Source organism: Cervus elaphus, chromosome 15 (assembly GCF_910594005.1).
Source record: "Cervus elaphus chromosome 15, mCerEla1.1, whole genome shotgun sequence".
NCBI classification, from domain to species: Eukaryota; Metazoa; Chordata; class Mammalia; order Artiodactyla; family Cervidae; genus Cervus; species Cervus elaphus.
Window position 1 is genome coordinate 64,324,331 of NC_057829.1, and position 27,753 is coordinate 64,352,083.

The 27,753-nt window shown below is 40.9% G+C and overlaps 2 protein-coding genes and 1 non-coding gene across 4 annotated transcripts; 1 reads left to right on the forward strand and 2 right to left on the reverse strand.

Moving 5' to 3' along the window:
- The first annotated feature begins 29 nt into the window (after positions 1-29).
- LOC122709467 (GTPase KRas-like) lies at positions 30-1,140 on the forward strand. Its single transcript, XM_043926865.1, has one exon. The coding sequence runs from the start codon at positions 314-316 to the stop codon at positions 803-805; it is 492 nt and encodes a 163-aa protein (XP_043782800.1). The 5' UTR covers positions 30-313; the 3' UTR covers positions 806-1,140.
- A 2,468-nt stretch (positions 1,141-3,608) lies between these two features.
- On the reverse strand, positions 3,609-26,818 carry CWF19L1 (CWF19 like cell cycle control factor 1). Of its 2 annotated transcripts, none has more exons than XM_043926866.1 (14): positions 26,678-26,818; positions 24,387-24,471; positions 22,930-23,008; positions 22,159-22,260; positions 20,330-20,544; positions 18,347-18,465; positions 16,923-17,007; positions 15,163-15,303; positions 13,205-13,319; positions 12,428-12,507; positions 8,618-8,827; positions 7,190-7,309; positions 6,686-6,783; positions 3,609-4,045 (listed from the first exon to the last, which is right to left on the reverse strand). In XM_043926866.1, the coding sequence occupies exons 1-14, from the start codon at positions 26,698-26,700 to the stop codon at positions 3,898-3,900; spliced, it is 1,620 nt and encodes a 539-aa protein (XP_043782801.1). In that variant the 5' UTR covers positions 26,701-26,818; the 3' UTR covers positions 3,609-3,897. The 2 variants fall into 2 exon arrangements, with proteins under 2 accessions (XP_043782801.1, XP_043782802.1); XM_043926867.1 differs by having other exon boundaries at positions 22,930-22,992; positions 26,678-26,741.
- LOC122709771 lies at positions 7,511-7,658 on the reverse strand. Its single transcript, XR_006345733.1, has one exon. It is a non-coding gene; the product is annotated as a small nucleolar RNA SNORA12 (small nucleolar RNA).
- Positions 26,819-27,753: the final 935 nt, after the last annotated feature.

The window sequence follows — 27,753 nt, forward strand, 5'->3', positions numbered from 1 at the left end:
CTGCGGCAGCAAAAAAGCCCGCCCCGAGCCCCGCCGGCGAAACGGTGGGGAGGAAGGTGGGTACTTTCAATCCCCTCTCTCAAAAAGTTCCCTAGGCATTTTCGTAGCTGAGAAAACCCACATGTGTTTTTCCAGTCTTCAAAAATATAAGCTCTCCAGGGTGGCGGCGGCGGCGGCAGCGGCGGTGGCGGTGGCGGCGGCGGCTCGGCCAGTACTCCCGGCCCCCGCCATTTCGGACTGGGAGCGAGCGCGGCGCAGGGACTGAAGGCAGCGGCGGGGGCCAGAGGCTCGGCGGCTCCCAGGCCTGCTGAAAATGACTGAATATAAACTTGTGGTAGTTGGAGCTGGTGGCGTAGGCAAGAGTGCCTTGACGATACAGCTAATTCAGAATCACTTTGTGGATGAATATGATCCTACGATAGAGGATTCCTACAGGAAACAAGTAGTAATTGATGGAGAAACCTGTCTCTTGGATATTCTCGACACAGCAGGTCAAGAGGAGTACAGTGCAATGAGGGACCAGTACATGAGGACTGGGGAGGGCTTTCTTTGTGTATTTGCCATAAATAATACTAAATCATTTGAAGATATTCACCATTATAGAGAACAAATAAAAAGAGTTAAAGACTCTGAAGATGTACCTATGGTTCTAGTAGGAAATAAATGTGATTTGCCTTCTAGAACAGTAGACACAAAACAGGCTCAGGACTTAGCAAGAAGTTACGGAATTCCTTTTATTGAAACATCAGCAAAGACAAGACAGGGTGTTGACGATGCCTTCTATACATTAGTTCGAGAAATTTGAAAACATAAAGAAAAGATGAGCAAAGATGGTAAAAAGAAGAAAAAGAAGTCAAAGACAAAGTGTATAATTATGTAAATACAATTTGTACTAAAAAAAAAAGAAAAAAAAATATATAAGCTCTCCAAATATATATATATAAGCTCTCCCTTAAAATCACTTTCCAAGCCAGTCTTGGCCGTATTCGTCTTTTCTAAACTTAAGGTTGTCTCCACCCCTGTCAATGGCACCCCACTCCAGTACTCTTGCCTGGAAAATCCCATGGACGGAGGAGCCTGGTGGGCTGCAGTCCACGGGGTCGCTAAGAGTCAGACACGACTGAACGACTTCACTTTTATTTTTCACTTTCATGCATTGGAGAAGGAAATTTTCGCAACCCACTCCAGTGTTCTTGCCGGAGAATCCCAGGGACCGGGGAGCCTGGTGGGTTTCCATCTATAGGGTCGCACAGAGTCGGACACGACTGAAGCGACTTAGCAACAGCAGCAGCCACCCCAGTCTACTCTTCACCTTTTTTCAGACCTTTCCTCCAGCCCCACCACCCGCTGAGCTGCCACTGATAAAGGCCACCGAGGATTTAAATATCGCGAAATCCGAAGAACTAGAAAGAATTCTGCGCTAACAGGCCTGCTGATGCATTAGGCTTCATAGTTCACTTTTCTTCTCTTAAATGACTTCGTATGCATCTGTTCTAGGATCTCCCCTATAACCCCAGACAACTCAAGGATGTGACGCTGTTCCGGGGTAAAGAAGGCTCCGCCTGACTTAGGGAGCTTTTCCCTAAAAGCCTCACAGAGCTTGCTGTCAGGAGTACCTCCAGTTGTGGGTTTGCCAGCACGGTAGTTCCTCATTGTGGGGATTGTTTCCCACACGCAAGGCAGAGCTGCAGAGGCAAGCTTCCGATATCTGTTGGTGCAACAGTAAGTGCTTCCGAGTGGCAGACTGCCTTAGAATAGGGGCGCCAACTCCACATTTTCACTGAGTTGGTTGTATGCTTCATGGAAGTTGAGGATCTCATCAATCACTCCAAGGTATGTCAGCATGGAATCAAATTCTCTAAGTGAGAGTTACCTTAAGCCTGGTCATTTGACCCTCCTTTGAGATTATGTGCACTTGGACCATCATTTGTGCAGCCTGGGTTGTGAACTTAAAATTCAGCTAACATTTTGGACATGACTGTGCCACTAGAGATGTAGCATGTTGAGACTTCTAAAGGTGGATACAGTAGGTGCACCACAGCAGTGCTGCTGTTTTGAAAGCATTGAATGGACATTGTTATAGCAACTGTTGTCCCCAAAATCCCTGAATATTGCAGCCAGGATGTTAAACACTGTAAGATACAAACCATGTTGTATAGTAGCTCACCAGTAACCTGTGTGTAGTATCCAAAATTCTGATTTCCCATATATGCTTGCTAGTCATGGAGCTGGAGCGTCAGACTTGAAGGTGGTACACAGTACCGCCAAAAGCATGTCCCTTACAGCCGGGCAGACTACACAGATTGTGACAGACTGTTCAAACAGAATGAAGTACTCATTTGCTCAGTGGGCAGCATCTGGCTCTGGAGTATATCTGATAGCCATGCTGCTGCTAAGTCACTTCAATTGTGTCTGACTCTGTGCGACCCCATAGACGGCAGTCCACCAGGCTCCCCCATCCCTGGGATTCTCCAGGCAAGAATACTGGAGTGGGTTGCCATTTCCTTCACCAATGCATGAAAGTGAAAAGTGAAAGTGAAGTCACTCAGTCCGGTCGACTGTTAGTGACCCCATGGACCACAGCCTACCAGGCTTCTCTGTCCATGGGAGTTTCCAGGCAAGAGTACTGGAGTGGGGTGCCATTGCCTTCTCTGCTGATAGCCATAGGTAGGGCCAAAATCCCATAATTCTTACTTGGAAGAGCTATGAAGGGATGCTGAAGACCCTTAAGTGGCCATCTTTGCAGGAACTGGGTTGTTTCCCATAGTTCACTTTTTGAGGTTTTTCTGAATTAAAGAAAAAAATCCTGGCTGGTTACCTTCAGGCTCCATCCTCTTCAAGCCTGCCAGCTTGTTTTTTCATGTGTAAAACAGAGGTAATAATACCTACCTCATAGCTATCTTATGAGGGTTAAGTAAGAGTGTCTGGGCCGTAAGTGTCCAGTATATAGGAGCAGTTATTTTTCTTTGGCTTCTAAGATAAGGCATTCTCTTATGATCAGTCCCTCTCTGCTCTTTTTCCATGTACTTCTTGGATCACTCGATTTCCAGGCACTCCTTAAATACTGATATTTCTCAGGTAGTCTTCTTATAACTGCATTCATCCTATCTCTTTTCATCCATTCTCTTAACTTCACGTGTGGGCTATATCCTGATGAGCCCCCAAACCCTATCAGCAATCCAGAGGGCCTTGAATTTGTAACTATCAAACAGCAACTAAAGCTCACTTCTTGGTAAAGGAGAACTCATCTTTTTAAAAATCTTGCCCTTTCTCTTCCCAATTAGACTGTAAACTCGGGGACAACAGGAATCATGTTGGGACATGGCTATACTCCTGGAGTCTAGAAAAATGTCTAGTACAGAGGAGTTAAGTATTTGCTGAAGGACTGAATGAGTTCTTTTCTATCACTAAGATGAATTCTATAAGGGGAAAATGGCAAAGGCCTTGGGTCACTTCTCCATCCTGGGTTGCTCAGTAAGAAGGCACCTGTGAGATCCTGGGATAACAGCTGGACCTAAAGCCCTGGCCCCTCCTACTATACACACACACGCTACTTCATTTCAATGAGTGGCAGACTCATTGGTAACATGAACACAAGACACTTCCCAACCATGAAAAAGCATTTGGATTTTATAATAGTTTAAATATTTTTGAAAATGTTGACAAGCATAAGCTCTACTTGGAACTGGATGACAGATATGCTTTTAACATAGATCTTCATCCTAAAATATGACTTTTCCCAAAAAATATTCAATCTTAGGCCTCTTGCTACAGGCAGGTTCCATGGGAATACACAAAAAAGAGGCAGGGAAACAGTCCCCATGGGAGACTGTTGTTTCTTAAAAAATAGGCTGCTATTATATCCTGTGAAGTTCATAAGGTGCTTTTTCCCTTTGCTCAGTCATCATCCACAGTGAAGTCAAAGGGCTCAAAGTCTTTCCGGAAGCGGCGAGCGAGAGTCTCCTCCTCTTCCTTACTGATCTGACACTTCCTCCAGTCAGACTTGTCAGGAATATTAAGGATAGCTTCACTAGCCAGGACCTCCCTGCAAAAAGAGCACAAAGAAGTCAAAATGGACAGTATCAGTCCAAAACCTTCGATTCCTCTCCAGCCAGAGAGCTCTGCTCAGCATCACCCAAAAAAGGTATGCAAATTCCTCTAACTTTGCTCACACCATGTTCTCTTCCCTGAGGGCTATCTCTGCCATTCTATCAAAATCACATCTGTTTTAAACTGACCAGCCCAGGTCTTAGCTCTTCTCTAACCCCTCAAATTCCATTTACTCCTCTGAACAACCTGGAACTACATTACTGGTACCTAGAGAATCAACATGACACAGTAGAAAGGGGGCAGGCCCTGCAATCAGAAAAATCAGAGACTGGATTCCATTCCCAGCTCTGCCGTTTGCTGTCTAAGAACAGATTACTTCATCTCTGTGTCTTAATTTCCTCACCTATGACATGCAAAATAAGGGTTTTCCAATGTATGAAGATAACACAATCAAAGCACCAAACTAGTTGTAATTACATCCTGCCTTAAACTCTAGTTTTGTTATCTCAGGCCATTAATGTGCTGAGGGCATGGTGAAAAGTCAGGCACCTAGTATCATACCCCAGTCTGACTTTCTGCCTCTTTCTAGTGCCCTCAAGTCTATACAGGCACAATACTACATGCTCAATGTCAACAAAATCACGTCTCACACAAGCTATCTTCTAAATGCCACTGCTTTCTATTTTTATTTATTTTGATATATTAGAAATAATCCTGTTTGTACATTTGTTTGGTTCATTTTCCACTTTGAAGCTACAGTAAATAGAAAGGCTAAAAACAAATCACAGAGTCTTCCAAAAGTCAAAGGACCTAAGCTCAAGTTCTTATTCTCTGGGCAGACTATGAGCCTATCTCTTCATCTGTAGAATGAAGATAGACCCACCCTTCTTATACAGCAGGAAAAAAAAAGATGTCTTCTCAAGTATTTTGTTAACTATAAAATGCTATGTTCCCTGGTGGTTCAGATGGTAAAAAATCTGCCTGCTAATGCAGGAGACACAGGAGACGCAGGTTTGATCTACTCTTGCCTGGAAAATCCCACAGACAGAGGAACCTGGCAGACTACAGTCCATGGAGTGGCAAAGAGTCGAACATGACTGAGTGACTAACACTTTCACTATCACCTGTAAGTTACTACTTTGAAAATACTCAGTGTTGAAAATACAACTATCAGGAACATAAAATCATTCAAAGAATCTCTCCTTTGTAAGCTTACATGCGTGTGCCATCAGTATCTAAACCTGTGTCTGCTGCTGAATCAACAACACAAAAGATAATGTCAGATGTCTGAAGCTCCTAATACATTTTTTCTCATTTATTATCTTCTTTGAAAATGTAGACTACTACATTTACTAGACTTATCTACGGGTGGCAGTCTCTTAGAGGCTTTCCAAATTGGCCCAAGAATGGTTCAAGGTTGATTCAAACCTCAGTTCTACTAGGGGGAAAAAAACCACTGCAAAACACAGACACCAGCACCAGATAATCTGTCCTGCACATTCTTCCAATTACCCTCCATAATCTCTTCTTGCCAGCAAATTCCTGCCTTCAGTCTCTGCCTAATTTATACCACTCCCTGTACAGTTCTGCAGTCATGTTCTCCATGATGTGAGGAACAGAAATGAAGCCTCATCCAAATCTTTAGGACACCGCAGAGCAATGAGTTAAGACCTCAATTTTGGGGTCCAGCAGGCCAGGTCACTGTGACCATGGACAAGCTACCTCACCATTCTAGAGCCACACTGTCCATTACTAAAACCACCATGCAGTGTGCCTGCATGCTCGGTCATGTCCAACTCTTTGCAACCTCATGGACTGTAGTACACCAGACTCTTCCGTCCATGGGATTTCCCAGGCAAGAATACTGGAGTGGGTTGCCTTTTCCGCCTCCAGGGGATCAAACCCCACATCTCCTGCAACTCCTGCGTAGGCAGATTCTTTACCACTGAGCCACCTGGGAAGCCCAATGAAGCCAGCAGCCTAATACATTTAAATTTAATCATAATTAATTAAATGAAATGGAGTTTCTCAGTCACATTAGCCACATTTCAAGTGCTCGGTAATCACTAGTAATGGGGCTGGGGATTACTGTGTAGGACAGTGTAGATTTATAGACTATGTCTGTCATCATGGAAAGTTCTATTGGGCACTCCTCCCGAGTCTCATTCTCCAGACTGGTAAACTGGGATGACAGTACCTACCATACAGAGTTTAGAAGATTAAATGAGGTAATGCATGGAAAGTTCTTGGCACAGTGCCTGGCACAGAGCACATGTTCATGGTAGCATTTTCCTCCCTTGGGCTAGAATGCCCATGCACCAGAGTTTACCCTCTAAATCTCTCTCCCAGGCTCAACTTCAGCCCTTTCATGATGCCTTCCATCAAGCAGAAATGGGCTCTCCCTTCTCTGGATTTCTAAAGTACATTGTTCCTCAAAACTTTTTTATGGTACTTTCCACATTCTACATTACATTACTGTCATATACGTAAGTACCTGACTTGCCCTAAGACTATTTGTTCCTTAGGGCAAGGACTATTTCTGGTTTGGCTTTTTATTTAACTCGTAATGCAGTCCACTACTGTATTCAGAGTAGGTCTAGTGAAAACACATTTAAAATAAGAAAAATATACAAACCTTCCAAACTGCAAAGGAAAATTCTTTTTAATTCTGTGGAAAAGTTTCTCTCCTGTGTCAAGTTCAACATAAAAATATGCTGCTCCTGGCTGTGCAATCTACAGTAAACAGAGTCATATGAGGACATGTAATAGTACTTTAAACATTGAAAATCCCAGCCCATCTCTTAAGAGCTTTAATTTGGCAAAGAATTTAGAAGTACAAGAACTTTAATACAACTAAAGTTTAAAAAGCCACTGGCAGATATTACAAAGATCCTCCCAGTGGCACCTACCTCCCTAAGTTCCTGCCGTAGGAAATTTCCAACTTCTTGCCCTTCCCGGGAAAGCACCAAGGAACTGCTATAATATAATCTTCATCTCTAGTCTAATCAATACCCCATGCTCGAGTACCAAATTGTCACCTGCCTATTTAACATTTGTTGAATGCCTCTGAGTACCTCAGGCTCTATAGGCCAGAAACCCAGTATCTCTCCTGGAATATCACCTTCCTCTCCTGTTTTACCTGCTTGATGTCTGAGTGCTCTGGGATTTCCAGGAGCTCTATCTGCTGTTCCTGTGCCTGAGTGATGAAGGCGTCTTTAATGTCATCAGTAGCACAGCTGCTGAGTGGCACAGGAATGACCTGGGGAAGGCGGGGGAGCGGGGTGGAGGAGACAGGAGAAATTCTTTGTGCAGGTCTCAGAGAGGTGCCGCCCGTACAGTCTCTGAGATGTAGCAAATCCATCACAGGGGTGGAGGAACACCCCTCAGCAGACATTTTCCTCAGGCCAGACAGGCTATGTCATCCTGTCTGTAAGGACTTAAACTTATGAGACAGCCTTTCACATGTGGGAGGCCATCTCTGATGCAGAAAAGGCTAGAAAGAGATCTCTTTGTCATCAAGCCTTTGCCAGCTCCTATATAATATATGTGGCAGAGTCAGGCCCATTTGAAAACTTAACAAATGTGCCAGAAAGAAAACCACCACAATGACAATCAAATTACCCATAACAGTCTCTGAATTTCTGAGCTGGTAGCCCCAGGCAAGACCTGAGACTCCTTCCTACCTGTGAGCTGTCACTCATGCTAAGCGTCACACAAAATACCCACTCTCTTCCCAAACTCTTATCTGTCAAGGCCCAAATCTTTCTTGGAACCTTCCTGAACTATCCATTTCTTTTCTCAACAAGGCACTTAACTACCTGTGCTATTCAGTTGTGCTGACTATGTACTTCCCTGTGAAGTCCCTGGAGTTATCGCCAGAAACTATAACCTTTTAAATGAATATTATTTAAATATTAATATGAAAGTTCATACTAAATTTTTTGAAGTATTACATCAACTATTTAAATACTTAATCTTATATTAGAATCAAATACTTAAATATTTATTAAAATTAAGTATTAACATTTGTTGATGGGCACTTGGATTGTTTCTATGTCTTAGCTGTTGTAATAGTGCTGCTATGAAAATTGGGGTGCATGCATTTTTTTGAATTAAGAGTTTTCATCTTTTCTGGATATATACCCAGGAGTAAGACTGCTGGATCAAAGGATCTATCTTTAGTTTTTTGAGAAACCTCTATACTGTTTTCCGTAACAGCTGCACCAATTTACAGTACAACCCAAGCGTCCATCAACAGACGACTGCCTCAAGAAAATGTTGTATATATACACAATGGAATATTATTCAGCCATGAAAAACAATGAACTATTGCCATTTGCAGCAACATAAATAGATGAACCTAGTACAGGGAATTATATTCAATATCTTGTAATAACCTATAAATGGAAAATAGTATTTTATATATATATACATGAACTGAATCACTTTGCTGTACATGTGAAACTAATACAATATTGTAAGTCAACTATACTTCAAAAAAATTAACATTATATAAATATTTATCAATATCCAGGCCCTTCCAAGCTCTTGGACAGAGATCACATACCTGTAGCTGCAGGTGATGGCTCTTATAATTTCTCTCAAATAGAACACATCGTTTGCCTCGACTCCTAAAGAACCTCCTCAATGTAGCCTTGTACTTCTCCACCTCTTCCACCACCTCTGCTGAAAGCTCCACCACTGACTGGTAGTGTCCAATGGGCAGAATGAGGACATGGTCATCAGATAAGCCTCCTTTGGCCAGGGCAAGGTAGCACTGAAGAGGAAGCACACAGAAGTGAGACTTCAATACTGCATGTGTGATTCTTCAGAGAAAAGCCTCTACAAAGTGTGAGCTGCGAGGGTGTGGGGAAAGTGCACCAGACCCTACCAGCAGAACTTCTCCTTTTAAAAAAAATCTGATTTTAGAGGTTATGACAACATTGTTGTCAAGTACCTGCTAAAGAATGAGGTTAGATGCAACAAATTTCTATGCAACTATCAAATGAACTGGGGAAAAATGAGCAGCACACAAGACTGACTTTTGGCTACAAACACACCAGAGCTGAAGGAGACCAGAACAACAAACTTCCTTTTTCCTCCCAGGCTCCAAACTTGAAACAATTTAACAATTTTCCAGTGACTATCACTCTCAGCCACAGGAAGATACCACTTCTGATTTCAAAGGAACCACTTCTGATTTCAAAGGAACCACTTCTGATTTCAAATGAACCACTTCCCCTACAGTGACACCTAATCCCACCCCTAAATACACCTCCTGGGTTCACGAAAAAGGCTAAGATGACATGATTAGCCTCCCATGTCCCTACAGCCTTAAGCTGCTGACTGACCTTTACAAAATGAAAGCAAACATAATCTAACGGGGAAGGAAGAAGAAATTTCAAACTCAGGTACATCCAAAGAAAACTATGGTTCCCAGCAATGGCTGTCGACAGCTAAACAGCAACTAAAAATATTTCTGTCAAAACCCAAACACACAAGACTGTTCTGCCACTCAGACATACTTTGAAGGGAAGAGAGCAGAGAAAGGGCCAGGCAAATGAAGGTACCAGAGCTGTAGAAAAACAATCCAAAGTATACTTTTAGTGTGGTGCGTTCAAAGTTAAGACTGAAGGAAAGAGTCATTTATTTTTCATCTACACTGAGAAAGTCCAACAGAAAGACAAGATAGGTAACAGCAACAAACTAAAGCATTATCATCCTTGATCTCCTTGGCACAGAGGATTGAACACATCTACAGAGTTAATATACCAGATGACTAAAGTTCATCAAAACCTCATAAGCACTAAAACAGTAAAAAAAAAAAAAAAAAAGTACAGTAACCAATGTGATTGTGTTTGTTTTAAAAGGTTACTCTAGAAAATTACATTTTCTAGCCTTTATGTCAGAGGGTTACTGCCATAAATGGCAGTTTTTATACTGTGATGTGCCTTGAAGCTACTGAAGGCTTCTAGTCTAAACAGCACCCCTAAGGCAGTACCTTCTAGTTTTTGTGACGTTTCAAACTTGCCCAGTCTCCTTCCTGCTTTTCAAACTCTCAACTTCTAATCTGTGCTGTACTTGAATTCATCTCTAATTTTATCTATCTAAGTAGAACCTGAATGAGTATTTCTCCCATAAATGCATGGATTCTGCAGTACCTATTCTGGACTCTTAGCAGTCTGCATCTGCTTTTACCAATTTAAACCCATGGGTCATTAGCATACTTCTATGTATACCCCTTGAAGAAGGCATGGCTGCTGCTGCTGCTGCTAAGTCACTTCAGTTGTGTCCAACTCCGTGCGACCCCATAGATGGCAGCCCACCAGGCTCCTCTGTCCCTGGGATTCTCCAGGCAAGAATACTGGAGTGGGTTGCCATTTCCTTCTCTGGGAAGGCATGGCAACGACAGAGAAAAGCCAGGGGAAAAAAGTAATGAAAGGGGATCGAAAGGAGTGGTTGCAGACAGGGGACTCCCAAGTCCTCAGCCAGATACCCACAGGTCACCAGACATTCACAAGAGATTTCTACCAACAAAGGACAGTACAGGTAAGGGTAAACTTGATTGGTAGGTAAGCTCTAAGCTAAAATCATCATGTGACCTCCTATTTGGTCCACAATCAAAATCCGATATGCTTTTTGCCCCTCTAACTTCAGGTCAAGATAAGAAGCAAAGAGTTTTCCTTGAAATTCCCCTAGGCTCATAGTAAAAGGCCCTCATTATCAGGATAAGCTGAGGAAAAAAAGGTCATCCCCAGGAAACAAAATCAGAATAAATCAATGAAAAATGGATGAAAGTATCTGCCTGCAAAAGCATCACACACTACGAAATGATCTGTATGTATTATCCTCAGGAGCCTTGGAAACTAGCCGTTTCTAGTCATGGGTGACTAGGGTGCAACTGTAACTCTAAAAATTAAGCTTCTTTTCATTCTAAGTGAATGAAAAAGAAGGATAATGGTCTATATGGATCCCAGAAGAATGAGGGTCAAAAACAAGTATTGTTTAATATCTAAGCAAGTCATGCCCAAGGAAAAGCATTTGGGGAAGTCTGAAATAGGAGGACTTCACAGTGAGACACACGTAGTCCATCAGAACTTTCCACAGCCTGAATAAAATCCTTCTCAAGATCATCCAGTTGTCATAGTCTGATTCAGTGCTTACCCAGCAATCTTATAATTATCATCTTGGGTTCCCAGATACCCAGACCAGAAATGTGGATGTCAGTCTTCCTGTCATCAGAAAGCTATATCCTCTACTACTAGGCAAAACTGAGAATTTATCACTTCAGTCTTTTATAATTAGTGTAAATCAGTTCCCAATATTACATAGTTACTATTGATAAAAATTAATAAACTCAAGTTTTAAAATCTGAAGATACAAAAAAAGAGTATCAACATTTTTTGCCAAATATGAGTGTATAAGCAACAGAGGACTCCTTTTCAGGGACAAAGAAAATCTTTGTTTCAAACGGTAATTCAAAAAAGCAACTCATCATCCCCAAATAGTATGGAATAAAAACATATAAAGTTAAAAAAATATATATATAAAGTTCAAGAATTTCATAAAAGCATCACCCTAGGAAAGCCATACCTATTTGTCAGAGAGGAGGGAAAGGAGGAGGAATCTTGTGAAACTGATTCGACTAAACCACAAAAGAATTGCTATAGTTGCTATGGTCAAAAAGATAGAAAATATCAAATGTTGGGGAGGATGTAGAAAAACGAGAACTCTCATACATTGCTGATGGGAAAACAAGATGGTGCAGCTATTTTGAAAAATAGTTTGGCAGTTTCTTAAAAAATTAAACATAAAATTACAAACAACTCCACTTCTTAGGTTAGGGCTATCCAAGAGGAAAAATATATGTTCACACAAAGACATGTATGCAAATATTCACTAGCAGCCATAAAGGGGAAACAACTCAAATGTCCATTTAATGAATAAATAGAAAAAATGTAGTCTATCCATACAATGGAATACTATTTGACAAGGAGGAATAAAAAACTGATACATGCTACAACATGAGTAAGAAGAATATTATGCTAAGTAAAAGAAGCCAGATGCAAAGATGCTGTACAATTCCATTTATAGGAAATATCCAGACAGAAATGAAAACAAAGTAGCTGAGTGGTTTCCAGGAACTGAAGGTGGGCGTGGGGATTAACAGGAAATGGGCCTGAGGAACCTTACTGAAGTGATGAACATGTTTTAAACCTGTATTATGTGATGACTGTACAATCAGGAAGCTTACTAAAAGTCACTGAATCGCACACTTAAAGTAGGTAAATTTTATATGGAAACCATGACTCCATAAAGTCAACAGAAAAGAAACAGGTGTCTTCCTCTCTGCAAGAGGTTCAGGGAAGTAACTCACATGTGTGCCAATGTTGACCACCAAATGCTTTTCCACTTCAGGGCTGGCAAGGCAAAACCAGCAGGGTCCTGGAGGCTGAGCTTCATGTGGAAGAAAGACAAATGTTACCATGGTCCAAGCATTACAGCACATAACCACCGACAGAACTCAGCCTTGTCTGATCTTTATGTCCTGCAAACACTGTATGTACACACTACTGCCACAGTGGGTCTGCTGTGCTCCCACCATGACCCCCGCCCCCATCGCCATTGTCAATGAAGCTAAATGTCTACAGACGTTCTGAATTTGTAACCAGTCCACAGGTAGGTGATCTACAAGTGATAACCACAGCATGTAACTGGCAACTGACTGCAATAAGAGAACATTCAACTGGGTGTCTGGAGCCCCATTTCTAGTTCCAGTCATGCCACCAGCTAGTCACATGACCCCAGGAGTTACAATGTCAACTTCTTCATCTTTGAAACAAGTGGGTGGAAAAGAAGATCTCAGTGTATTAACAGCTGTCTTTGCTAACATTTTGATTATTATTTTATAAACCTGCACTGGTTTTGTAGGCTCTTAACCTTCTGTTTTACAGACATGAAGGAAAGGAACTTTCTCCATAGTTCTTACAGAAATAGCCTCAGACAGCGTCAAAGTCAGGCCATCTTTGCATCCTTTTGTTTTTATTATTAATCTTCTGCCAGAAGAGGCCCTTTGAGCAATGCTGCTTCCCAAACAAGACCCAAAATAACCAGTATTGCCCAAAGAAGAGACCTCTGGAACCAAGGTACTTACGAGGTTTCCGAGGCTGCTTTGGGTGAGGAGAAGACTTGCTGTCTCTGCCTGTAGATGAACGCTTCCTTCCCTGCTTTTCATTTAAATCAAAGAAAAACTGGCAGGCTGATTCTTCCTGGAACAGCCAAGAGAAGAGTAAATGTTATTAAACTAACCTTTAAGCAAGTAGCCAACCATCACACACAAGGGAACATTGCTACCTTCCTCCCAGCCCCTTCTGCCTAATCTAGAGAAGCAAAAGAGTTTCCCAGTCCTGATGCCTCGACTCAGTCACACCTCTCAAAACTTATCTCAGCTACCACCAAATTCATCCCTTTGGAAAAGCGAATCAAAATGTAAGTTATACAGCAATTCTTGCCTAAAACACAATAGCATGACCCCACCCAAATCCCTTTCCCTCTCTCAGTAGGGCTGTAGTAGGCTTACAATTTCACAGATCAAACGACTTTAACTGAGTTTTAATTTAAAAAAATAAAAGGCTGCTCATAAAGAAAGTCTAAGAAAGCAGACCATTCATACTAGTAAGGGAACTTGACATTCCTTGCTTGAGTGAGGGAAAATGAATTTCAGAAAAGTCTGCTATTAAGAAATCTCTTCAGAGTAAATCTTATTGACCTACTACCACTCATTCAGTTCAGTTCAGTTCCAGTTGCTCAGTTGTGTCTGACTCTTTGCGACCCCATGGACTGCAGCACACCAGGCCTCCCTGTCCATCACCAACTCCCAGAGTTTACTCTGCCATCCAACCATCTCATCCTCTGTTGTCCCCTTCTCCTCCTGCCTTCAATCTTTCCCAGCATCAGGGTCTTTTCAAATGAGTCAGTTCTTCGCATCAGGCAGCCAAAGTATTGGAGTTTCAGCTTCAGCATCAGTCCTTCCAATGAAAATTCAGGACTGATTTTCTTTAGGATGGACTAGTTGATCTCCTTGCTGTCCAAGGGACTCTCAAGAGTCTTCTCCAACACCACAGTTCAAAAGCATCAATTCTTCTGCACTCAGCCTTCTCTATAGTCCAACTCTCACATCCATACATGACTACTGGAAAAACCATAGTTTTAACTAGACGGACCTCTGTTGGCAAAGTAATGTCTCTGCTTTTTAATATGCTGTCTAGGTTGGTCATAACTTTTCTTCCAAGAAGCAAGCATCTTTTAATTTCATGTCTGCAGTCACCATCTGCAGTGATTTTGAAGCCCAAAAAAATAAAGTCTGTCACTGTTTCCATTGTTTCCCCATCTACTTGCCACAAAGTGATGGGACCAGACACCATGATCTTAGTTTCCTGAATGTTGAGTTTTAAGCCAACTTTTTCACTCTCCTCTTTCACTTTCATCAGGAGGCTCTTTAGTTCCTTTTCACCTTCTGCCATAAGGGTGGTGGCATCTGCATATCTGAGGTTATTGATATTTCTCCCGGCAATCTTGATTCTGGCTTATGCTTCATTCAGCCCAGTGTTTCTCATGATGTACTCTGCATATAAGTTAAATAAGCAGGGTGACAACGTACAGCCTTGACATACTCCTTTCCTGATTTAGAACCAGTCTATTGTTCCATGTCCAGTTCTAACTGTTTCTTCCTGACCTACCACTCATTATAAAATAACAAATTACATTGCTAACAAGCAGTTGGATCCTTGCCTGAAAAGTTAGGAACAGGGAAGTAACTTTAAACAGGAAAGATGTTATATGTGTAACCCTAATATTTGAACCAACTTTAGACATTGAAAGACTTAAAATATAAAACTGTTAACCCCAAACTACAATTAAATGTACACACACACATTGATCCTACTGGAAATCTACTAAGGCTTTCTAATCACCACAATTTCCCAAAGGAGAAAAAAAGAGATTAAGGTTCTAGGGATTAAAGTTGCCTTATGAACTAAATTATAACCAGGGAAAAGACACCTATAATGGGTAACCATGCCCAGAAAATGTCACCTCTCAATGAGAACCCACCTCAGGGGCAGGGGTTTGCTTTTCTGTGGATGCTTCCTTCCCAGATTTTCTGTAAGGGTTTTCAGTGACATCTGGCGGCTGTTTTACCAGTTCTGCTGCATCCATTAGTTTCATAGGAACAATGCTGAATGCATAAAGATACTTTGGAAAAAGAATAACAATATTATTATTTGTATACTACTTATGCAGATATAACCAACCTCTTGGATTGTAAAATTGCACAAAAATCTTCAGAAACTGAGTAAAACTAGAGAAGCAACCAGCCTATCTGTGGTTCAGAGAATCCATAACAATGCCATTTCGGTGATCTCCGCGGGGGCTAACCAAGGGCTGATGAAGTAACAAGCAACTAATCAAAGTCCAGCCCTTACACAAAATAGTTAACACTACAATCCCTAGAGGGATTTGCTCCATAATCCTTGAAGACAAATTGCTTTTGTCTCTCAGTCCTTTATCTTTTTGTACTTTGTCAATAGTCACTGTACTGCCCTTGTTTTTTTCCAATGAAAAACAATTTAGTGTTTTCCTTTGATTCAGATAAATTTTCTTAGGGATTAGTAGCAATGAACTAAATATGTAAATATCTAGAATCTAGGACGGACGGCACAAATATTGAAAACTTTATGTGAGATATGAATAGATGCTTAACCTCACTACTGATCAGGGAAATACAATCAATGAACACTGGCACACAACCTTCTTCTTATCAGGATGGCAAAAATGTCAATAAAACCTTGACCCTACCCATTGAGAATGCAGACAGAAAACAGTCTCATACGTTGCCGGTGGGGGTGTAGACTGGAACAAAATTTTGAGATGACTTTAATAATACTTGCTGATTTCAAAATTGCATACTCTGAGTGAAGTATGCATTACTTAGGGCTAAGGCTAACAGGTCCCTAAAAGTAAAACAACAGACTAAAAATACTGTAAGTGATACTCAGTCTTAAAAGGGCAATTTAAAAAAAGGAAGGAAGGAAGAAGGGAGGAAAGGCAGATAAGTTATTAATAAAAAAAGAAATTACAAATCAAAACTTGCTAAGAATGCCCTGGGCCCCAAAGTTTGAGCTATTATGGAAAAAACAAAATAGGTATTTGCTTATCTTTTGCATGTACACTTTTCATGGCCTATTAAAGTGAGAAAAATCTTCAGATAATTTATCTGTTTTCCCACTTGACTAACTGTTCTAATCTTTAGCTGTCTCAATCCACAATATCCTGGCTTTTGGCCTTAAAGAATCAGAAATGCTCTCAAGGAAGTGAGAAAACCAATATATATACTTTTCTGGTATATTTTCTTTCATTCACTTGCACAGTTTTCCAGTATAAAGCCAGATTCCAGGTGTCACTAAGACTGCCCAAAGCCAAGGAGAGCTTAGGTAAATCCTTGGGAAGATTTTATTATTTTGACTAAATGAAGTTGCTAAAAGAAGCAAAGCAATAGTACCATCGGATGTCAAACTCTTGAAAAATACCCATGGAGACAACCACATGGATGTGGGAAGAAAGGAACATAACTCATTTGAAAATCTGCCTTTGTTCCACTGGGCCTATTTTCCCAAACCCTTCCCTAAAATCTCCTACAAAGGACCCAAGGAAACTGACCTTTCATTACCATATTATTACAAAGAGTAAAGTCGCTGAAGTACTGGGACATTACAGTTGGGAAGAAGAGAAGATCTGAATCCTAAACTGGGCAAGAGGAACATTTATCAGGCAAACAATGAATACTAACCAACCACCAAACACTCAACATTTACCTTTTTCTTTTCTGGATTTCCAACATTTGCCAGAGCTATAAACCTGGTGGCATGCTGTGCATTTTCCTGTAGAACAATGTGATTTCTGTAATATATTTGAAAGATAATAGGTTATCAACAAACTTTACCTTTTTTTGGCCGTGGCTCGAGGCTTGCGCATTCTTACTTCCCTGACTAGGGAGCGAACCCAGCAATGGAAGCACTGAGGCCTAACCACTACACTGCCAATGAATCCCAACAACAAACTTTCCTTTTGATCTGCAATTACAAAATATGTAGATTCCATGGGTCCATGAAAAGAGCATAGGCTTAAGTCCATGACTACATCATCAACAGTATTATCTCAGATGTTACCCATCCATTCAGTAGAATAATCATGCCTACTTCCCAGGGCTGCTGTTAGGAGAAAATGAGATCACAAATCTGAAAAGCACAAAAAAAGTCTTGATTTTAAAAGAGTTGGGCAACTGGCAAAATGTTGATAATTGTTGATGTAGGTTATGGGTTCAGGAGGGTTCATTATACTATTCTCTCTTCTTTTGTGTAGTAATATATTAGAATACCCTAAGGGCTAATGATGTGAGAGCATCTTTTCACGCGCCTATTGGCCACTGGTCTATGTTCTTCAGAGAAATATATATTTGCATCCTTAAAGGTTGAATTGCCTTTGAGTGGCTTGTTCCAATAACCTTTCTGTTTTTACTGTATGGTTTCAGAGAAGAAGAGGTTTTTCTAGAAGGCATATATGGAGATATAAAACAAAAATCTGTAATATCTATGTTTATACCTTAGGCTGTGGGATTTATAGGCAAAGAGCAGGTTATATTCTTCTTTTGCTCACCTATATTTTTTGAACTTTTAACAACACATATAATGCTTTTGAATAAAAAAAATAAATATAAATTATTTAGGGATTATCCATGCCCTTTACAGTGATGGTCATTCACAATAAACTTTACTTAACTCTATAACTTGTAAAACACTGGTTTTATTTTTTCTGCAATATATCCTTTAAAAACTCCACTTCCAAACTATACTGAAAAAAAGAAGAAAAAAAAATTGATACAAGTTTTTGATTCCTAAATTGAAATGCTTCTTAGGTAATTACCCTGAGTTTAAGACTATACAAGGAGCACTGTTTAACCTGATCAAAATAGGACATACTATACATCAAGCTATGATGATTAAACAGCACTGTAATGTCAGACCCTTACACCTACAAGGGGCTCTGTATTGGCCAATCCTTTGTATTTCAAATTAGGAAACTAAACTCAGAGAAGTGGAATGGTTTGAGGGTCACTTATTTCATGCCTGAGAAACTAAAAGAAACCAAGATGTAATATAGCTGAAATGAAAGGGAGAAGTTTACACAGAAAATCCAAGCAAATTCTTCAAAAAACCAAAAAGAATGGAATGCTACTCACCGATATGGAAGCCTCTCATAATAGGTCTTTTCCAAAGCAGCAAAATGATATCTTGGTTTCAAGCCTGTGGCAAGACTGGAGATCAAAGCAGAGCCACATTTTTTGGTATCCACTTCTCCCTAGTAAACAGAAATTTAGTCATCATTAACAGATCTAGGAGTTATCATGAAATGCAGAGATATAACAAGACACTTTGAAACGTCTTTGGAATTTTTATGTGGCTACAATGTGGCAGTAGAATTTGCATCATGAATTCCACTCTATGGCAATCAGAGAAATTAAACACATAAGGGGAAATGGGCCAATTACAAATGCAGAAATAGGAACAACAATTAGAAGCCAGAAGTTAAGGAGGAAGGTTACTCCTCCATATAAACACCCAAAACAAGATTTATGAAAATCTCATTTGGGAAGGTAAGTATTCTCTCTCTGGAGCCCACAGACTGTGTGTCTACAATTTGCTTTGCTGTGCTCCTGTAGTTCTGATAATGCAGGCAGTAACAGTCACTACAGAAGATTAAAATCAAAAGCCCCGAGGATCAGGGCCCCTAGGATCCACAGAATATTTGCCATAGAACATTCAGGGACTTCATCACATAAGCACACAGCCCTCTATTTTGCTTCAGTCAAGGAAGGCATGGCTTGCAGAAGGGCATAACCATGTCCCTGGTTCAGTCTGTCAAAAGTTAGGCTTATTCCCAGAGCTTCCATCAACAACAAATTATGTGACCTCTCACCCATAACCAGTTCATACTTTCTCTTAGAACTTCATTCTAAGAGAAAGTATGAACTGGAAAAAGAGAAATTATCAGAGTTAATTTTCACTAAATAAAGCAACACTTTCCTTTTGTCTTATGCCTGCCTCCTTCAGGTGTCTGCTGAAGGGAAGGGAATTGGCCTTGAGGCTAGTATCTTAGGGACTGGTGTTTTTTCCCCTATAAATATCTTGTGTGATTATTCATTTTCACTAAAGTTAAGTTTAATCAAAAATTATAAACTTTTTTTTAGCACCCCTTTTCATTCTTCCTTATAAAGTATCACTTGTCTTCCTCCCATCATCACTTTAGTAGTCTTTCTCTGAATCTACTGCCCCTTATGTTCTAGTGGCAGAATAACCATGGGTTTTTGGAAGGGGAAGAGCATGTCCCTTCTACCTTCAATATCCTGACAATGCCTGGTGTTTTGTTGGCCTTTTTGGTCACAGACATATTGTACTAAAGCTGACAGACAGTAGTCTACAAGGCCCTTTTCTGGATCATCACTGATAACTCTGCATCTAGGAACTGATATTTTTCCCCTAAATATACTCTTTACATTTTCCTTCACTGAAGCTCAGTGGATGCTTTCTGCCCTCACAGACAATCTTTCAAGGTCTTCCTTAGGCTTATTTTCCACCAGTGTAGCTGTCACTCACCAACCTGGTGTACATCCTCTTCTTATAAAAAGTATTTAGATCAAATCCAACGACACAGTCCAATACATTCCAACATTAAAGCATTCCCATTAAAGAAGTACTAAGTTTTGAACATACTGTGTCCCAACTTTAGATCGCTATCTTCACTCCCATAATGATTCCATCTTTTAAAATATTTTAATAGCCAAAAAGATATAATCTGGAATGGAAAGGGAAAAATAAAACTGCAGAGCTGCCACTAGCTATGAATATTTCACTGAATATTAGTGACTCCTCAAAACATCTTAAGAAGGCTAAGAAAGGATACTTGAGGCAGAGACTACAATTCTTAAAAAACTTTCATTTATAACTAAGACTTCAGCAATTTCATTCGTGAGCTGTGTTTTCACAAGATCAACTTGCTTTCATCAGCCAATAGGCTTTAAGTATCCCGAAAAAATTCACACAAGATTTCTACTGAAAGGAACTAAGAACTGAAACACTCAAAGAGGAAAAAAAAAAAAAAAAAAGCTCAAATTAAGCCACTGCAATTTGTTTTTAGAAATTCCAACTGAACAAACACTACTCACAGAAGAATTCCCAAAGTTCCCCACATACTTGGGCCACGGGGATGTGAGCAAGATATCAACACCCTTAAACTGGGGTGTTGAACACAGCATTGTCCTCAGGGAAGACACATCCTTGGGACTGAAACTGTAACCTGGGACAGGCTCATTTAAGGACTCTGTCCCACTGAGGTACACAATCTGTAGTCCTGAACTTCCAGTGAAGACACCTTTACGACCTGGGTTCAGAGAAAAATGGAGAAGTTTTAGTCACACTGCAGAAGGAAATGTCATGCTGGTGATGAATCTCTTTCATGCCCCAACTCTCTTAAAGCCCACTTCTGGCTCCCAGATCTCAACGCTGGATGGCTACAACAGTATTCCTGTTCAGTACATAAGAGCTGTCCTTATGTGGAAGCTGCTGGAGCCCACAGGCTGACTGCTCTAAGTGCCTCACAACTGAAAAGACTTTGGAAGCACTGATTAAGAAAAAGGCTTTCTGCCTTCTAGAGACTCCATAGGGACTAAAAGAAATCTAGACACCTGGAGTGGCACTGAGAAGAAAAAAAAAAAATTGCAGGTTTGAGTAAACTATAGTCTAGAATAGATGTCCACTTTATGAAGGCAGACACTTCCAAATGAAGGAAAACATTAGGAAAGAGCAATTATTTAGGAAAAGTTAAGAGACTCTGCCATCTTCTCAATTTATTCCTGGCTTGTGCCCTTGATTCTCTTCCTTTGTGTTGCCTCCAAAACCTTGTTCCATCAGCTTTCACCTCCCTTTCATCTACTGAGTCTCACATGGCTCTTTCCATATACTGACTAACAAGAATAACAAGGTAATAAAGAACACACATACTAATAAAAAAAAAAAACTATAAAGGAGCATTTATAGCAAAGGAAATGTGGAAGCTTTCTAAAGAAAACAGAGACCAAGAGAGAGGAAATGTGAAGAGTAGTCGAGCCATTTTAGAAAACACAGCTGTTTTTTTTTAGTTCTCCCACTTTACTGCTACCAACCCATCTCCCTCCACCCTCGTGCACACATGCTCAGTCATGTAACCCCATGGACTGCAGCCCGCCAGGCTCCTCTGTCCATGGACTTTTCCAGGCAAGAATACTGGAGTGGGTTACTATTTCCTTCTCCAGGAAAAAACTGAGTTGAATGATGCAAGAAGCAGTAATGGTAGAAGGAGCGGAGCACGGGAAGAAGAAAAGCAAAATCTGAGCTTTTTTTTTTTTAAAAAACAAAACAAAAAAACAGCCAGACACTGAAAGGACCCACTATAAGAGTTTCAGGGGGTTGCAGAGGAACAACTTTAACCTGGAATTGAAAAGTGGACCTTGAATTGGAAAAAGGACAGAAAAGTAGTGAAAAACCCAAGAACCAGCATTAAAAACTTGAGTTTTTTAAAACCTCAGTGAAACCTAGAGCTATAGAAAATTAGGAGTCTAATTAACAAATAAGCTGTATATATCTAGCAATGTTACACGGTGAGACCACATACATGGAATTAAAAAAACAAAACAAAACACAATTTATACCTTAGGTACTCCAAACATTGTGGTCAAACAGTTTACTCCTCTAGTTGGCTGAAACAGTATATATTGGGTTGTGGGAGTATAAGGAGATTGGGGAGAGGTGTGAGACACCAGAGACAACAGAGGAAAAACGACATAGTCTGAAGCATATGGACACTGACTTTAGAAAAGAACCCCCTGATCCCCATTCTCTCCGGCAGTAATGGCAGATGAATCCAGCCACAAATTTCCTGGGAGACTAATTCCTGAGACACATTATGTTCATTACAAACACATAAAAAATATCCGCTTAAAAAAACATATCCACTTACCCAGATAAGTAATGTTCTCAGCTAACTCACACCCATCAACATCTTGGAAATATTTTACTGTTTCTTGGTTATTGGCACCCAGCACATATGTCTGAATAGGAGCTAGTGAGAGAAACAGACATGACACTCGCTAGTTAGCAGATCTGCTTGGGGACCTGAGAACTGCTTCCCCACAGGAAAAACATTCGTAGTGAAGGTAAAGCCTGCAATCCTCCACGTGGAACACGCTCACCACAGAGGACATCCTACAGCCAACCTTGTGGCTTGATTATTAAATGGCATCACTAGGCTTATCACATCTTAGAACGAATGGTCGATGTACAGTTAGGAAGGCAGACCCAAAAGAGCTTCATAAAAAAAACATTGAAACTGAAAAAAAGGAAAGAACACATACAGTTGCATTATTCAATTCTTTCCCACTGAGAAGAGAATTCTTTTCCCTGGAACTAAATCCAGCCAAATTAAAAATTTGAACATCTGGACGCATAGAAATTCTTCCCAGATCAACGCAAAACTCAAAGGCAAACTTTTAAATCACTAACATGTAAAAAACAACTTGGCAAGAACCAGGGAGCCTTAAAACTTTGTTAAAAACCATGTTAAAAATAAGTTCTGGGGACTTCCCTGGTGGTCCAGTGGCCAAGACTCCACACTCCCAATGCGGAGGGCCTGGGTTGATTGCCTGGTTGGGGAACTAGATCCCACAAGCTGCAACTAAAACCTGGCACAGCCAAATAAATGAAATATTAAAAAGAAAAATAAGTTCTATACCTTTCTTGATGCCAGTTTTATATTCCTCCCATTCAGCATCTGGAGTGGAGCCAAAGAAATTTCCTACACACAACAGCAGCTAAAATGAGTTTTTTAAACAGATATGAGATTTTTAAAAAACTATCAAATAGTACATAATTAATTGACAGTAACATTATTTGGCTAATTACCCTATTTAATTATCTCTAACCATTTTTTTCCTTAATTTATAGAATTTCTAAACAATTCTTTAACAATTGTAGTAGTTACTCTGATTCTACCAATTACTAAATTTTGGCTCTCTAGCTGTCAAATACAAGCTTGGGAAGGGGATGAGAGGGTCAGGGAAAAAATGGAGAAATCAACCTTGAAGAATATCTCTATGAAATACAAAACTCAGGTATCCCTCGGGTATTAGGTACCCTGAGAGATATAGGAAATAAAGGACACATTTAAAAAAAAAAAAACTAAAAAAAAAAGGACACATTTCCTGCTTGTTGTCTTACTCAACCGTTAGCCCAATGAACAAATAATTCCCATACCTACAATACTCTTCTGTACTCTAAGAATTTAGAGTCCAGTAGTCAACAATACATAACAATCAGGGCTCTTTAGTTTGTGAAGCATTTGCACATATTTTGTCTGACTTCATCCACACCATACACCCATGAAATAGATCTGTGCTTCCCAAACCCAGTAATCAGAATCACTAAGGGAGATTTTTCCAGTGGTCATGTATGGATGTGAGAGTTGGGACTATAAAGAAAGCTGAGTGCCAAAGAACTGATGCTTTTGAACTGTGGTGTTGGAGAAGATTCTTGAGAGTTCCTTGGACTCCAAGGAGATCTAACCAGTCCATCCTAAAGGAGATCAGTCCTGGGTGTTCATTGGAAGGACTGATAACCAGTCCATCCTAAAGGAGATCAGTCCTGGGTGTTCACTGGAAGGACTGATGTTGAAGCTGAAACTCCCAATACTTTGGCCACCTGATGCGAAGAGCTGACTCATTTGAAAAGACCCTGATGCTGGGAAAGATTGAAGGCAGAAGGAGAAGGGGATGACAGAGGATGAAGTGGTTGGATAGCATCACCGACTTGATGGCCATTGAGTTTCGGTAGGCTCCGGGGGTTGGTGATGGACAGGGAGGCCTGGAGTGCTACAGTTCATCAGGTCGCAAAGAGTCAAACACTACTGAGGGACTGAACTAAACTGAACTGAAGGAAGGTTTTGCAAGTCTGTTTTCAGTTTTGTGTAAAGTAATAAAGTAACAAAACTCAAATTCAAGAGTATAAAAAAAGTCTACAGTAAACACATCCCCTTTCCCATACCACTCTTCGGTTACTAAATTTCCATGCTCACAAAAGAAACTCAGTCTAACAAGAGAGTAGGTGTTCCAGAAATGTATAAAGAAGCCCAAACTTTAATATGTTTGATTACAACAATCAAATTTTTAAATGCAGTAGAAAGAAACATCTTACGTCAAAGTTTCCACTTTTCTTCTGAATTGCTCGAACTCTATTGAATAAAGCATCAAACTTTCCTTCGACATCTCCACATGCCAAGCTGCAAATAATATATAAATGTTAAAGCAGTTCAGGACACACAAATGGGCCTGCCATGTTTGGTATATATACTAGTCTTCCTGGATCAGTGAGATTTGGATTCCAGTCTCTCTGAGGTTACCTGAGGGGTTCAAGGCATGTGAACTATTAGTGACTGCTGGGTGGCTCCAACTGAAGGTCTCACCAGTTATCTTCACCATATCTAAAATTTAGCTTATCATTTCCTCCAAAATTGAACCAGTTTCTTCTCACTTGCCAAGTTTTGTGCATAAGTCTACTGCCAACTTGATTACCAAGAGGCAAAAATCCCCCATCCAGTCTCTTCAATTCCTTTTACAAGTATCTTTTGTGATCCTCTTGTACTTTTCATTTCCACTGCCACTATCTTAGCACAGGATTTCAGTCATCCATTCAACAAACACACGCTGAGCACCTACAATATGCTTTGCTAAGTGCAGTATGCCAAGTACTATGCTGAGGACATGTTAAGGAATATAAAGAAGAGGAATTTTCTTTATATTTTCTGCCTTAGGACAATTACGAGGCAGAGCAACTGAGAGTCCTGTAGTTACTGAAGAGGCAGAATCAGAGAGAAATATAATGAATCTGGTAATGGCTACAACATAGGGAATATACTTATATTTCCTCTAATACCTTCCCTTCTTCCTGTCCATCCTACATAAAGCCAACAGCTTAATGTTCTTTCCTCAAAAACATTAAGACAACTCCACAGCCAGAGAGATGACAGCTTTTCACAAGTCCCTGATCTCTTTCCCTAATGCTTTCTCCAAGTTCCAAAACAGAAACCTTCTCTACAGTCAATCTGATCACTCTCTCTGTCTCTACCATTCTGTTGGGGTGGTGACGTCTCCTAACAGTCCCACTCTACCCATCTTGAATCTAAAAGACTTCCCATCTTTCAAGGCTGAGCTCATCTCTAAAGCCTTCCTGATCAGCTCAGAAAGTCCTCTTCTCAAAACTTTAGAAACCCAAACATCAGGGCAAACCCTGTAATAAATTATTTGGCATGTTCATTTATCTTCAGAGCCCTCCAGTCCCTATCAGTCACCAATTCCTAGTGTTCCCACAGGACCCTGCACTTCCTTTTACAGCAGTTGTCACATGGGATTGCCATTGTTTGGGGGACAGCCACCGTCCAGTCTGTACATCATAAGACACCTCAAAACTCATCATCTCCTCATCTGGGCCCTTTGCCACAGTTTCCAATCCTATTGAAGAAAAACAGAAATCTAGGATCCGGACAATGCTGACTTCTTCACACTCATAACCAAACATCTCCAAGCCGTGTTGATGTCCTCTCTTTAACAGACCTTGAATTCCTGCATGTTCTTCATTTACCTAGTCCTAGCTGTCTTCTACTTTGGCTCTAACTTTTTCTTCACACTGCAGCCAGAATCGCTTTTCAAAATGAAAATTTGATCATGTCAAGGTGTTTGTAAACATTCCAGTGACTTTTTTTGGAATAAAGACCAAAAAAAAGACTATTAATCAAAGCTCAATCCTCACTTCCTTGATTCCTCACATTAACCGAAATTATCCTATATAAATCCTCCCAGAACCGTGAACCTTTTCCTTCTGCCATTTACCAGGACCATAATTTAACATTTATCTGGTTTCTCTGATTAGTATTTGTTCCCCTAAACTATAAAATTCATTAGGGCAGGAATTCCATCTGTGCAACGCCTAGCACCAGTGCCTGGCGCACTGCATCTGTTCAAATCAATGCTGTTGAATGAATGGATGAATGGAAGGCTTCTCCTCACCACCCCTCTGAAAAAACACGCCAGGGCAAAGGCCCTATCTTTCTCCTTAGTCGAACCCTGCCCAGGGCCCATCAATGGGCCCATGCCTACAATTTTTGGCTAATAAATATACTGCAAAGAGAAACGAAGGGGAAATGATGTCAGAGGCCAGGAAGGCCTAACATGTAGGCCTGACTCTGGCAGCTTCCTCTTCTCTCTGCGACTGTAGACACTAGTCTCCCTCTTCAGAAGCGAAAACAATCGGGAGAAGAGGCCTGCCTGCCGTGGCCAGGCGAAGACGCGTAAGGCGCTCACCAGCAGCCGCCGGGCTTCCACCCCGGGCTTTTCCTCCTTTCTTCACGTCTTTAGAAAAACCCTCTCCAGCAGACACAAACACACAGACACACACAGAGACACACAGGCTTCGGACTCAAGGTCACTTACAGACGCAGCGGTTTCTGAGCCATCTGCGTTAACACCCTGAGTTGGGCCGACCACGCAAAACTGGAACTGCGAACCCACACGCCTCCGGAAAACTCGGCCGCACTGCGATAAGACGACAGCGCGCCCAACCAATGAAAGCTCAGTTACCTACGGAGAGTGCCGAGGGACAAAGGTCTGTCTCAGATGGTTTCGCCTCACCGAGGAATCGAAAAAGGAGCGTAGAAGAGGTAACGAAGAAAAACATTCCCACTGTAATTTTTTAATTTGGCGGCAGTTGAAATTAGTGAGCTGCTAGAAAGCTGTCTGCACAATGTTGGCCCCAACCTAACCATGTCACTCTTGTGGGGAAGACGGATTCCATGCACACATGCTTTTTGTAACTTTTAAACCTATCAAAAAGTTGAAAGAACAATGGCCATCCCCCAGATTCATGTGTCAACAAGTTGCCAAATTTACTCCTCCCTCCCTCTTCTTTCCTTCAAGGTGCATAGTATTAATACTTTTATTCCCAGAGTCATTTGAAAGTAAATTGAAGACAGCAGAATACCTCAGCATGTATCTCTTAAGAAGGACAGTTCGGTTCAGTCGCTCAGTCTTGTCCGACTCTGCGACACCATGGACTGCAGTATGCCAGGCCTCCCTGTCCATCACCAACTCCCAAAGTTTACTCAAATTCATGTCCATTGAATCGGTGGTGCCATCCAGCCATCTCATCCTCTGTTGTCCCCTTCTCCTCCCGCCTTCAATCTTTCCCAGCATCAGGGTCTTTTCCAACGAGTCAGTTCTTCGCATCAGGTGGTCAAAGTACTGGAGTTTCAGCTTCATCATCAGTCCTTCCAATGAGTATTCAGGACTGATTTCCTTTAGGATGGGCTGGTTGGATCTCCTTGCTGTCCAAGGGACTCTCAAGAGTCTTCTCCAACACCACAGTACAAACATCTAGTTCAAACACCACAGTTCAAAACGCCAGCCTGAACGTCTGGAAGATGGACACCCTCCTACAAAACCACACCACCATTAACACACCTAAAAAAATTAACCTTAATTCAAAATTATCCACCTAACACACATTTATA

Excerpts from the sequence above, each read along its gene's own strand:
- CWF19L1 (XM_043926866.1), bottom strand. The coding sequence starts at position 26,700 with ATGGCTCAGAAACCGCTGCGTCT. Across the intron at positions 24,472-26,677 it reads GCTCAGAAACCGCTGCGTCT|CTTGGCATGTGGAGATGTCG; the intron begins GTAAGTGACCTT and ends TATTATTTGCAG. Across the intron at positions 20,545-22,158 it reads TGAGAACATTACTTATCTGG|GTCGTAAAGGTGTCTTCACT; the intron begins GTAAGTGGATAT and ends CTCTGAACCCAG.
- LOC122709467 (XM_043926865.1), top strand. The coding sequence starts at position 314 with ATGACTGAATATAAACTTGTGGTAGTTGGAGCTGGTGGCGTAGGCAAG.